Source organism: Eptatretus burgeri, chromosome 16 (assembly GCF_056783735.1).
Source record: "Eptatretus burgeri isolate ZD-2024b chromosome 16, Ebu_testis_v1, whole genome shotgun sequence".
Taxonomy (NCBI): Eukaryota; Metazoa; Chordata; class Myxini; order Myxiniformes; family Myxinidae; genus Eptatretus; species Eptatretus burgeri.
In genome coordinates, this window is record NC_140976.1 from 1,071,784 (window position 1) to 1,084,678 (window position 12,895).

Sequence of the window (12,895 nt, forward strand, 5' to 3'; positions counted from 1 at the left end):
AAGATTCTAGAGGTTATGGCATGTGCGGAAATGAAATAAAGCCATGAAGACTGGCGTCACTGGGTGTTTATAAGCATTGCAATGTATCCAGCGATTCGTATGTATGATGATACGAGTGAGCAAAGTGAAAAAAACAAAAACTATCGTGAAGAAACTGCTTCAGCCTGTTCCAAATCACGGCATTGTTGACCAGGCCAAAAACAATGGCGAATCAATATTAATATAGTTTTACATCCTACTTTATAAAATAAGACAATTGTCTGCATGTCTGATCATTACACAATCCAAAACGACTGGGCAAATCTCCACTGAATTTTGCATACTTGTTCAGGGTTCCCAGGGACAGGTAATGGGCAGAAAATAATCCCCCCTCACCTTTCTCCTACCCCTGGCGAGAATGGGGAGACTACTTGCGATTTTTGCCTGTACATGAGGAATAGTGGAAGTGGTTCAACCACTGATCACTGCCTGAGGTAGTGGGAACTGAAGCCATACTTCACTCTCGGAGGGAGTGGGTATTACTAGTTTTACAAATTCCATTACATCAACAACTGTATCGACAAGGTTGGCCATTTCAAATACCTACCTGCAATTTTCATGACCTGTTGTTCTGTACTATCTACAACTAAACATTTATTTGTCCACTTTACTTCCTCGCCCATTATAATCAAACCTCTCCAACTGTTCGTACCATCCCAGCACAACTCATTCCCGACCATCCCCACCCGACATCCTACCAGCTGTCGTCCCCTCCACACTGCGGCTGGAACATTTCGAAGCGCACCGTCACCTTCTTCATAGACCTCCGCGGACCATACAGCACAGTTCACGTGGGTCCACTCATCTGGACCAAGGGACAGCAACCGTCCCGATTCCTGTCACACACGTACCGCACCTCAAAATGTCTCTCATTCACCTGCATCGTAAGGAGATTGTGAAAGAAAACAACAAAGGTCGACTGGTAACCTTAACAGCCACTTAAGCGAACTTGTTTTAATGGCACTCAAGACGTCGAGTTGGCGAGATGCAACGCAGCCTTTTCTGCACCAAAAGTGGTTTCAATCTAAAGGGAGTTTTGCATCAGTAAAGCACGGCAAATGCTCAAAGCTGACGTCTTTACCCAATCTCTCTACTGATGAGGCATTTCAAGTGACATCAGAGGTTTATGTGCATCACCTGGGGCATGTTCCGTTAGCAAGCGGCTTGCTATTGCTCGCCAAGCCAGCCGTCCCGCATCGACAGCTTTGCAAGCCGCTCGGGAAGTGAAGCAAGTGATTAAGGGAGGTGCTTGGTGAACGGTACTTGAGCTGCTTGCGAACAGAACACATCCTTGTGTTTACAAAAATGGCCACCAGAGTGGAATTAAAAACGATTGGTGGCTGTATCTTCAATTTTGCGATCACAGAGGATGATAGTTAAAGGTTCATTTCATATTTTTATTGTTCCTCCACTTTTCATCCTAATTATTTAAGATCTACAACATGGAAAACCCCTCCCCAAGAATGCACAGCAGTTGGTCCATAGATAAGCGAAGCAGGGGGCTCCTCCTCCTGACTTACCATTTCTTTATCTTTCTTCCCCTCGTCCTCGTACTCTGTCGCCACTGCTAATACAATAGCTTATATCAGGTAAGTTGTTGTCACAGGAGGATCGAGTAAAACTGAAAACGACTGCCCGGAGAGAATTTGCTTTTGAGTACCATGATATCATTGTTACCATGGAGACCACCATGTTGTTAAGCGGTGAGGAGCACTCCATTCCGTAGGAGTACTTGCTTGAGCGCTTTGAATCAAGCAAGCTGCTTGCTAACGGAACACACCCCTGAGCTTTCAGTTTGACTTGCAAAAGAGAACACAGAATAGCAAATCTGTGTTGGATTCCAATTGCAACCACCAAACCACACCAACATGGCCAATCAAAGTGTAAAAACACTGGTGGAGGGCAAAAGATAAGCAGTGCACACATAAACACGGCCATTTACTCAGAAACAAACAGGACGGATAAGTGGTATATAGTTACGAGTTAAGAAGTAATGTGTTTGTCACGATTCAGGAAGAAATGATCACATTTATGAGACCCAAGTGACTACCTAATCCTGGGTCTCTTTTTAAGGTCATGGAACAGATTGTAAATGCCATCGCACACCGTTCTTGGCCAGGGATGCATCACGGCCCCGCAGGTCCCATTGACCATCCCCCTGATCTCCTATCGAAAGAATGGCTGAGCAGTCAAACCTAACTACGAGAGCTAAACTGATCATCGTGTGCCGTGGTGATTGGTCTTTGATGCACGGGGAAAATGAGAGTACAGGCAAACTAGTGATACAGAAATAAGCTAACCACATAATAAACTAGTGTACACCTACACCACAGAACAAGCGGAGGATTCTGTAAGTTTTTCATTGCACCTCAAGCCATAGCACATGATCACAGGTTTGACCCATTTTGCGGTAGATGATGAAAGACATCATTGAGTTTGAGTGTGAGAAAAATCGAGGCTTTGCATAGTACCAAGTGAGTGTGTACAATTACCGTTTTCGCTTTGTTATATCTTGTCTATTTAAAATAAGAAAAGACTTAGACATCGTACAATCAATGACAACTCGATAGACAAATCCAGATATAGGTGTGGACACACATTTGGTTCCATGTCTCCATACTGCAAGCACAGCAAGCATTGACGAGTGTCCGTCACATGTGCCGGAACTTCCCCGTCACCTCCATCTTCTGCCTCGTCCAAAGGCCCAAAGTTGGGGCGTGCAGCCCCTGGAGCAGGAATTATCTGCCGAGGAGGATGCAAGCGTCGAATCTCTCCGCCATCCCCCCGGCCGTCACCTCCAGCCTCAGACTCCCCACCAGCATCTCGAAATTGTGCGTAGTTGTGGTCGGCAGAAGGGGGCAGAATGGCATTTGGGAGGAGACCGCTGTATCATCAGCAACACCACCACCACCAACAACGCACCCACAAAATTATTCTCTCAAGTGAAATTTTCATTTCATTTGGAAACTTTTGGAGTGGTTGCTCCAACTACTATTGTTTCTGGTTATGGTGTTAAGAGATGTTACCTTTGACTTTCTGGGCCGAGCTCCCAGCACCGAGATCTCTTTACATCAAACCAAGGAAAGGCTTTCTCCATTTGCTGTCAAACACTCACACAGAAAACCAAATTAACCACAACATCTATCACCAGAAAATCTCCCAATATTCAACAATGCAATCTGCCACCGCTCAACCACTCACTCTCTAACTACTTGTGTCATAGACCCCACCACGTGATTGCCGCACACCAATACTGCTCTGGTGCCATGCCCCCCCGGCAACCCTCCCCTCCCTGCACTGCCACCCCCCTCCTACCACGTACACCGCTCTGGCACTATGACTACCGCCCCTGCCACTCTGGTAACACACTCCCCTCCCCCACCCCACATGCTGCTTTGGCACTATACCCCCCACTGCTTAGGCCAACAGCCCACACTAAATTTGCATTGAAACGCGTCACCTGCCACCACTCATGCACATCTTCCTATTATTGAATGATCAATAATTGTTCAACCTTTTTACTGAAAAAAAAAGCTGCAACTGAATTTTTTTCAATCTGATCATGATAAACGCCATGGTTATTCGAAGCTGTGTGGTGTGACAGTCTCTGATCTCTGGGAGTCCAAGGTGCCATGAATACCCGGATAAACAGCGCCTTGGCAGAGCTGCATGCTTTGCAGACCTCAGGGGCCAATGGACTGGAACCCTCCACGGCCATCCTCAGCATCCGAATCACATCTTCTGCAAAATTGAGCTGAAGTATAAAGAAGGAATTCAAGAACAGACAATGAAGACAGTTGGAATAAAGAGGCTAAAATATAAATATTCCTTATAAAGTTACCCCTTAAAACACGGCTAAGGGCACAGTGGTATCTATATTTATTTTCTGCCATGACACCCTCCGGGTTACCAGTACCCTCGCTGCGGTGCCCGAAGATTGACATGCAACAAGATGCAGTCTGTGAAAAACAAGTAAAAAAGACATAAAAAGTCATAGCCCCCATTGTTTCAGTAATTTTGTTGTACGGAGTAAAAGGGCTAGAAAGCCCTTATTTATGTGCAACGAAAATGGTTGCCAGTCTACCAGTCAGCCATGTTGGATCTGATTTTGAAAAAAAAATCACGTGCATATGTAAGCCATCATTAATTATTTGTGTGCCAAGTTTGAACAACATCGGTGAATGCCTGTCTGACAAACGGTTGAGGACGTGTCCGATACCGGGTTGCTGTTTTTCACAAGTAAAATGGCCACGAGCTCGCTATCTATGATCGCGTCATGAAACAAAATGTTGTGCATATGTATGCCATCATGTGTTGGCTTTGTGCCAAGTACGAATAAAATTGGTCCACACATGTCCGATATATGATTGCAGACGCACGCACACATGCACGCACGGACACGAAAATCAAGACCAAATCCATAAGCCTCCGTTTCCGGCTAGGACCAGCAGGGGCTCATAAAGAGCAGCACACCGCTTAATGCAATACTGGTTGCAACACTGCTAAGCACAGCATCAGTCAGTCTTTTGTTTGACAGGATCATCGTGAGAGCCCCAAAGGAAAGGAATCAATCCACGGTAGTGTTTCTGGCTCCCTGGCCATCATTTGTCGAGAGATGCCTCTTTGTGTTAGAAAAAAAATAAACCAATGTCACCCGCAGGGTGACCCGTATCTTGCCAAAAGGTGACCACGTGTGATTTCTTTAAGGTCACACTGAGGTGAACAGAGCTGCTATCCACCAGGAGCGACTCCTTGAGGAATATCTGCCTACGAGAGATTCCGATGAGAATCGTTCTACAGAGTAACCATGAAAAATATGTGTTTGCCTCATAACGTCACCAAATGACGTCAAAATGTCTCAAGCTTGACATATCAAGAAAGCACTCATTGAGGTGTTCAATTTGAGGTACTACACGATATGGTTCCTAAAACTTGAAAATTTGACCTTGGGGTCAAATATGTTTGACCTGAGGCGCTAACCATGAAGGTCAAGGCCAATCGCCACCAAAAATTATTCAGCTGAGCGCCAGACCATGAAGTATATTCCCATGAAGTTTGAAGACGATCCGACCAAAATTACTCAAAAAATAAGGGTTTCGTCGACTCCCCTGATTTGCGACAAAGTGACCTTGACCTTTGACCTTGACCTTCAAAATTTTGTGCACTGAAAGGGACCTCTATAGGTCTCTGATATGCGAAGTTACAAAAATTTCCAATGATAACTGTGCTCTGCAGAATTTTTTATACGTGATTACAGACAAAAAAAACAAAAAAAACAACATACAAGCTGACTAACATATCTTGCAAAAACTTCGTTTTGGCAAGATAAAAAAGGTAAAAACTCAAACATTACAACAAAGCTGTGGAACCAACTTCCTCAGTCTGTTCAAACTCATTGTTCCCTCCAGGGATTTAAAATAGCTGTTCACTAACAGCCGAGATCATCCCCCACCCACATCCATCATCTTTTTTAACTCCCATGAGCCCTCTACAATCCCACCTTTTTCCGGGTTTCCACTTTTTCCTGCCACTTTCATGACTTGAGCGTTTCCGGCTGTATCCATATTGTTTACTCCCTGTGTCTTCCCCTTGTCCTCATTCTTCCCTCTATCCCTTATCCCTTCAAGTCTCCCTCCAATTTGTTCATTAACCCTCATGATGGGATATTCCCCCCTCTCCCACTATGTCACCCTCCTCCCTCTCTCTGCCCCTTATCCCTCACCTCTCCCTCCCTCCCCCCCCAGCCCCTCACTACTGTTCTTTTTGTTCTTTTACGTCCTGATCCATTCTGTGTTTTTGCTCCTACTCGAGCTTCGACACTGGATATAAATTAGAGAGTTCATAGAACATGATACCCTGCACAGTATTATTTCTTATGCATCCTATGACTGCTGGTTGCATCATTGCTGGGAGCATCGCTGTGCTGCTGACGCAGTGTCCCCTGTTTCCAGAAAGCTGGTACTCAATTTTCTGACCTTGGAAGGATGACAGGCTGAATCAACCCATCTGGTGTTTTTTTTTTTTTGGTATACATTGTCGAGGCTCGTATGAGAGCTAACACACAACGCACAGCAAAGGGGGGGGGTGCGGGGGGGGCATGAGACAAGAGGGGCGGGAGTGGGAAGGACAAAACAGTGGGGAACAGAGACATTAGGAGATCTGTGGAAGGGAGAGGGATGGGGCGGGGAACATGGGGAATACAAGATGGACATTACAGGGACTTTCAGGAAGGAAAGCAGGGAATTTGAAGGAGGTGGGCTTGGGTGGATTATTAGGGGTAGAAAAGATCGAGGATTTGGATGGGGGATGATAAGCGGTGGTGGTGAACAGCTGTTTTGAAGGCCTGGAGGGAAGAATGGGATTGAATAGAGTGAGGGAGTTTATTCCAAAGCGGGAATAAAGAGGAATGAAAGAGTGAACGTGAGCAGTGATTCGTGATTTTGGTAGTTTTACCAGAAGGGGGTTGTTGGCTGACCTTGAGCACCCTGTGGAAATGTGGTGGGGACAAATCGCAGAGAGAGCGGGGGGGGGGGAGGTGAGGCTGGATAGGAGATGGTAGAAGACAGAAAGACCACCGACCAGCCTGCGGTGAGAGTGAGAGGCCCAAATATTCAACTTCATTGCGGGAGATACCAATGATCCAAAATGCCTTGGTTTCCACAGTGTGAAGCCGAGAAAGGTGGGAGGCAGGAGCACCAGCCCAGAGTGGAGAGCAGTACTCCATCAGGCTGCGGATGAAAGTTTTGTTTGTGGTCAGGAGCTCAGGTGGGCCGAGGAAGGACTTTGCATGACGGAGGATTCCCAGTCCGCAACTGGCTTTGGAGGCGAGGTTTGAAATGTGGCTTTCCCAGGAAAGGTCATGGCAGATATTGAGACCAAGAAGCTTGAAAGAAAGAACTTCTTCCAGAAGATTGTTGAGAAAGTGGATGGGGGGGGGGGTTCTAAATGGTCCTTCTGGAAAGACATCGTGAGAGTGTGAGATTTGTCCGGATTGAAAGACATGTTCCACGTGTTGGACCAGTTTGTGATTGTACCCAGATCTGCAGTGAGCGAAGAAGCTGCTGCTTGCCGGTCTGAGGGATGACCGATGGTACTGCAGAGGGTGGAGTCATCAGCAAAGAGATATAGAGGATTTTCCAGAGAGTCGGAGAGATCATTGATGAAAACCAGAAAAAGAACAGGGCCCAGAACGCTACCTTGAGGAACTCCTGCCTGGACAGGAAGAGGGGATGATAGAACTCCATTTAGGGCCACGCGTTGACTGTGACAGGAGAGGAAGTCTGCGAGCCATGAGTGGAGTTGTCCTTGGATACCAGAGGAAGAGAGTTTGGTGAGCATGGCAGGGTGCCAGACCATGTCAAAAGCTCATGATATGTCCAGGGATACGGCTCGGATTTCATGTCCGGCATTGAGGACTTCCATCCATTGTTGGGAGAGCAGAAGCAGCATATCCAGGGTGGATTGACCTGGACTGAATCCAAATTGATGATCAGAAATCAAGCCATTGGAGAAGAGGAAGGAATTAATGTCTGAAGCGATGATGGATTCCATAACCTTGCTGATAATTGGGAGAAGGCTGATTGGTCTGTAGTTACAGGGATCTGTTTTTGCACCTTTTTATGCAGGGCAGTGATGTTTGCAGATGCAGATTTCCAAGCAGATGGCAGATGACCTTGATCAAATGAGAGGGTGAATAGAACAGAGAGAGGGTGAGCAAGAGCAGAAGAGCAGGCTTTGAGGACACGTGGGCTGATGCCGTCTGGACCGGTTGCAGAATCTGAGTCAAAGTTTGACAACAAGCTCTCCACCTTGTCAGGAGAAAAGGACACATAGTCCAGGGACAGTTGGGTGCGACTGGGTAAGGTGGGTCGAGAAAGCGATGGGTTTTGGACACAAGATTTAGCTGCAAACACCGAGTTTCGGCATTCAGCCTTTTTAAGTGCGGTATCAGCAGTGCGGCCTTTTGAGATAAGGGAGGGGATGGAGGGGGAACATACACCAGAAACAGATTTGATTAGATGCCACCAGGATTTTGAGGAGGGAGAGAGGTTTGAAAGTTCAGACTTGAGATGAGAAAGATGTTGTTTTCTGGCTCTCCTGAGGGTCGATACACACTTGTTCCGGGCTTTCTGGGAGGAACTGAGATTACCCTCAGTTGGGTTTGCTTTCCATGAGGCAAAGGCAAGTTGCCTCGCCACAAGCTTCAGTAAACCATGGGCGGGAGGAAGGGTAGGACAACTGAAGACGAGAGGGGATAAATCTGTGCATGAGGGAGAGCAAGTTTCTTTGAAAGAATTCCCAGGATGAGTTAATGTTGGAGAAAGTAGCGATAGGAGACCAGTCTACAAGTTTGATGGCTGCTCGGAGACCCTGCCAGTCGGCTTGATTGAAATGCCAGACTCGACGGCGGTGAGGTAGTGCTCTGATAACAGCCAGAGAGATGTTCACTTTGACAAGGATGTGGTCAGAAGAACCGATTGGAGCGAAAGAATAGCAGCAGATATTGTCAGGGAAATTTGTCAAAATCAGATCCGGAAGAGATGGAGTACCATTGGTTGAGATCCGGGTTGGGAAGTTGACCGATTGAGTCAGTACCAATGAGTCGCAAAAAGCTTTTGCTGAAGTGCCATGACAGGTGAGAGAGGTACCCACACCGAGCCAACTGGCATGATGACAATTGAAGTCGCCACATATGAGGAAGAGAGAGTTTGGATGAGAAGATAGAAGTTGGTCCATGTTTTCGGATAGTGAGGTGTAGATAGAGTCATCACTGTTAGGTGGACGGTACAGTACACATGTAAACATGAGGTGGGAGTGGAGGGGAAGCCGTAGCCAGAGGTATTCCTGGGGGTGTGGGGGAGTGAGGGCAGTGTATGGAAAGTGAGGAATAGAGTCTTTGATGAAGAGAGCAACTCCTCCACCAGGACGAGGCTCAGGTCTGTCATACCGGAGGAGGAAGTAACCAGGGAGAGATACTTGGGAGTCAGACACGTCTTGGGGGAGGAAAGTTTCTGTTAGGCAGATTATGTCTGGTTTGTCAGTGGCAACCTGTATGGAAAGATCTGAAAGGATTGAGTGAAGGCCCCGGATATATGAGGTCCACACTGTTAATAAAGAGGGAGGGAGGAGGCTTTGGGTGCAGGAGGTGGAAGGGGAGGGGAGGGTAGGACAAGGGACGAGAGGGGGAGGTACGGAGGGTTGTTGAAAGAGTGTGGGGGATTGCAGAATAGCAAGGGGAGGGGGCCGGATGAGGAGGAGAAAAGGCTCTGTGGTGCTGGGGGAGAGGGGGGACAAGAGAGGGGGAAGAAGGCAGTTGAGGATTTGAGGAGGTGGAGTGAAGAGATGGAGGTGAGAGGGCAGTGGATGGAGGAAGCTTTGTGGATGAGAGGGGGGGCAACTTTGAGAAGGATGAGTGAGGAGGGGTGAATGGTGGGAGAAAGGTGAGGGGGAGTTTTTGAGAGAGGTGAGAGGGAGGCTTGGAAGAAGAAGAGTGTGATGGTTGCTTTGAGAGTGAGGGGTGAGAGGGGTGAGTTGGCACTGAAATTGGAAAAAAGAATGGTTGATGGAAAGCGAACATTCATAGCAAACTGGGGTTTTTAAAAAAGTTTTAGGTCAGAGATGCGATTTAACGTTTCTTGATGGATGCACTTTAGGCGAATTCAGAGAATGGAGAGAAGAAACGCTGTAACAGTTGGATTTTTGGCAAGGTATGAAGGAAAGGTCGAATTGAGAGCAGTCTGTTTAAATAGCAGAAGAGTAGTGTATTATGATACAGTAAAGAGTACCACATGTGTGAAAGAGGAAGATGTAATTATCAGAGATCGTTATTGTTATTAGAATTATTATTGTTTGAGAGAGTTTTCATCAGATTAGGTCATGGAAGTGTTGTAGAAAAATCGTGAGGTGAATGGTGAAATTGGATCGATAAACGCAGGGAGTCTAAACAGATCACGTGGATATGGGAGAAGCACTTGGCTCTGGGAGGTGCGTCGTCAAAAGTGAAATTATTTATTTTAAATAAAGATTGCGTAACATTTGGAAAAGGGAAGGTTGAAGTAAAATCGTGGAATTGTGTGGTGAATTTGGACGGTAAACGCAGTGTGAAGCTGCTGGGTCGATGAAAAGTTCCAGGAAGAGTAGAGAGAGACACGTGGTTACAGGAGGTGTGGAGATCGAAAGGATACAAGGAAGATTATTATTTTTTGATGTATTTTTGAAGAACAGGTAAGATTCGGGAATGGAAGGCTGTAGAACGAAAGAAATTGTGAAGGTAATGGCGAGAGAGGGTCAGCTCAGTAGAATAAAGATGGTGTGCTTGCAGGAGGAAGAAGAAGAGGAGGGTGAAAAAGAAGAAGAAGAAGAAGAAGAAGAAGAGGAAGAAGAATCGAGACTTGTCAGTGTACAAGGAGAGAGGTAGTTTTTTTGAATTTTTTTTTATTTAAGACAAGAAATAGTGTTTAGTTGGGAGGGATGGGGGACGTTGGGAAAGTGGGGAAGATAGAAATTGAAGGTAATGGGGAGAAAATACAAATAAACACGATCGTACACCGAGGGGAACGATGGGTAGGCCTCAAGCACTCGGTAAGACAAGGTCGATGAAAACTCACAAAATAGCACGATTTTTGAAACAAAACCGAACTAGGAACACACAGTAACATGCAGGTGAGAAAATAAACAGTTAAAACGGGACAGATAACGACCGGAAACTTAACTTTGAGATCGTCAGCAGAGAGCCCTGAAGGAGACCTGCCAACGCTCCAAACCCAGAACCGTTGTGCCATTACTCAAGACCCGAAGATGTTAAGCCAGCCACCTTAACCGTTAAGCCACCAACAGGCTTACCCCATGCATCGTTCAAGGATAGTACTTCAATTTTAATGAAATGATTTTTCAAGATCTTTTTAAAAATCCAGAAGTTTAGTGCTGCTGAAGCAGTCTTATACACAGTGCCTCTTCAGAAACTATTCACACCCCTCGACTTTTTCACATTTTGTTGTGTTTCAGCCTGAATTTAAAATAGATTAAATTAAATATTTTGTCACTGATCTACACAAAATACCCCAAAATGACAAAGTGAAAACATGTTTTTGTAATTTCTTACAAATCAATTTAAAATGAAAAGCTGAAATGCCTTGTGTCAATAAGTATTCAACCCCTGATTCAATCGGCAAAAGTTAAACTTTGTCGTGTTGTGGCCTGCAGCACACCAAGCCAACATATGGAGAGGACAGCTGGCTGACCAAGCAAAGAAGAGACTGATCAGAGAGGCCACTGTCCAGGCCTCACAGTAGGCCCCAGGCAGACCCCAACAGTAGGCGTCAGGCAGGCCCCAAAAGGAGGAAGGATTCAACCAAACACAACCTTCAGATAACTATACTATAGATGGAAACTCGAAAATAGCCACCCTTTCCTCCTCTGTTTCAACTTCCTGGTTCCCTCCTCTTGCCCCACAGCCAATTACAAGCTTTATACTCATGGGTGGAACCATTGGGTCGAACTCGGAGGAGGTGGGGGGAGAGAAGAGGAAAAAGGTCACAGACCATAACAGTAGAAGCACCTTTGGCAGAAATTACAGCTTCAAATCTTCTTGGGTGTATCTGTATGAGCTTTGCACATCTGGGTCTGCGGATTTTTCTCCCATTCTTCCTTGAAGATTTGTTCAAGCTGTATCAACTTGGATGGGGAGTGTCAGTGAAGTGCAATCTTCAAGTCTTTCTCCAGATTCTCAATGGAATTAAAGTCTGGGCTTTGGCACTTTCACGTTCTTGTTCTGAAGCCATTCCAGTGTTGCTTTGGCTGTACGCTTGTGGTCATTGTCCTATTGGAACGAAATCTTCACCGGAGTCTCAGGTCTTTTGCACTCTGAAGCAGGTTCTCCTCAATGATTTTCCTGTATTTGGCTCCATTCATTGTTCCCTCTATCCTTACAAGTCTCCCAGTCCCTGCTGCTGAAATGCATCCTCATAGCATAATGCTGCCACCACCATGCTTCATTGTAGGAATGGTGTTAGATCAGTCAATGAGTTGTGCTCGGTTTCTGCCAGGCATAACACTTTGCATTTCGGCCAAAGAGGTCAATTTTCCTCTCATCAGACCACAGAATATTTTCCCTCATGCTCTCAGAGTCTTTCACGTGCCTTTTTATTTTTTACAAACTCCAGGCATTCCGTCATGTGCCTTTTTCTCAGGAGTGCCTTCCATCTGGCCACTCTCCAATAAAGCCTAGATTTGTGAAGTGTTGCAGAGACTGTTCTCCTTCCAGCAGGTTCTCTCAATCTCAGTCAAGGAACTCTGTAATTCTGTCAGACCTGAGCAAGATTCGTATTGCACGGTTGCTCTGTTTTTTTCAGATCGCCAGCTCTAACAAGAGTCTGGGTAGTTCCATATTCTTTCCATTTCGCAATGATGGAGCTCGCTGTGTTCTTGGGAACTTTCAACACTCTATAAATTGTTTTATACCCTTCCCCACATCTGTGCCTCCTCATAATTCTATCTCGGAGTTCTACGGACAGTTCCTTGGACTTCATGGGAGAGTTTCTGTTCTGACGTGCACCGTCAACCGTGGGACCTTGCATAGAAAGGTGTGTTTCTTTCTAAATCATGTCCAATCAATTGAATTGGCTACAGGTGGACTCCATTCAAGATGTAGAGACATATCAAGGATGATCAAAGGAAATTGGATGCACCTGAGCTCAATTTGGAGTGTCATAGCAAAGGGGTTGAATACTTATGGACAAGACATTTCAGTTATTAATTTTTCATAAATTTGTAAAAATTTCTAAAAACATGTTTTGACTGTCGTTATGGGGCATTTTGTGTACAACTGTGACAAAAAACTTAAATCTAATCCACTTTA

The 12,895-nt window shown here is 45.7% G+C and overlaps 1 protein-coding gene across 7 annotated transcripts in view; it reads right to left on the reverse strand.

The window, feature by feature from the left end:
* The window catches only part of LOC147010304 (histone-lysine N-methyltransferase 2A-like), a 155,134-nt gene that overhangs the window by 78,815 nt on the left and 63,424 nt on the right, over positions 1 to 12,895 (reverse strand). For all 7 annotated transcript variants that reach the window (XR_015052271.1, XM_085859137.1, XM_085859136.1 and 4 more), the window contains 4 exons: positions 3,680 to 3,793; positions 3,066 to 3,139; positions 2,638 to 2,923; positions 738 to 875 (listed from right to left, as the gene is read on the reverse strand). Coding sequence is in view for 6 of the 7 variants with exons in the window: in XM_085859137.1 (XP_085715263.1) it covers positions 738 to 875; positions 2,638 to 2,923; positions 3,066 to 3,139; positions 3,680 to 3,793 (612 nt within the window). In the remaining variant the exon portion in view is untranslated. The remainder of the gene's footprint in view (positions 1 to 737; positions 876 to 2,637; positions 2,924 to 3,065; positions 3,140 to 3,679; positions 3,794 to 12,895) is intronic.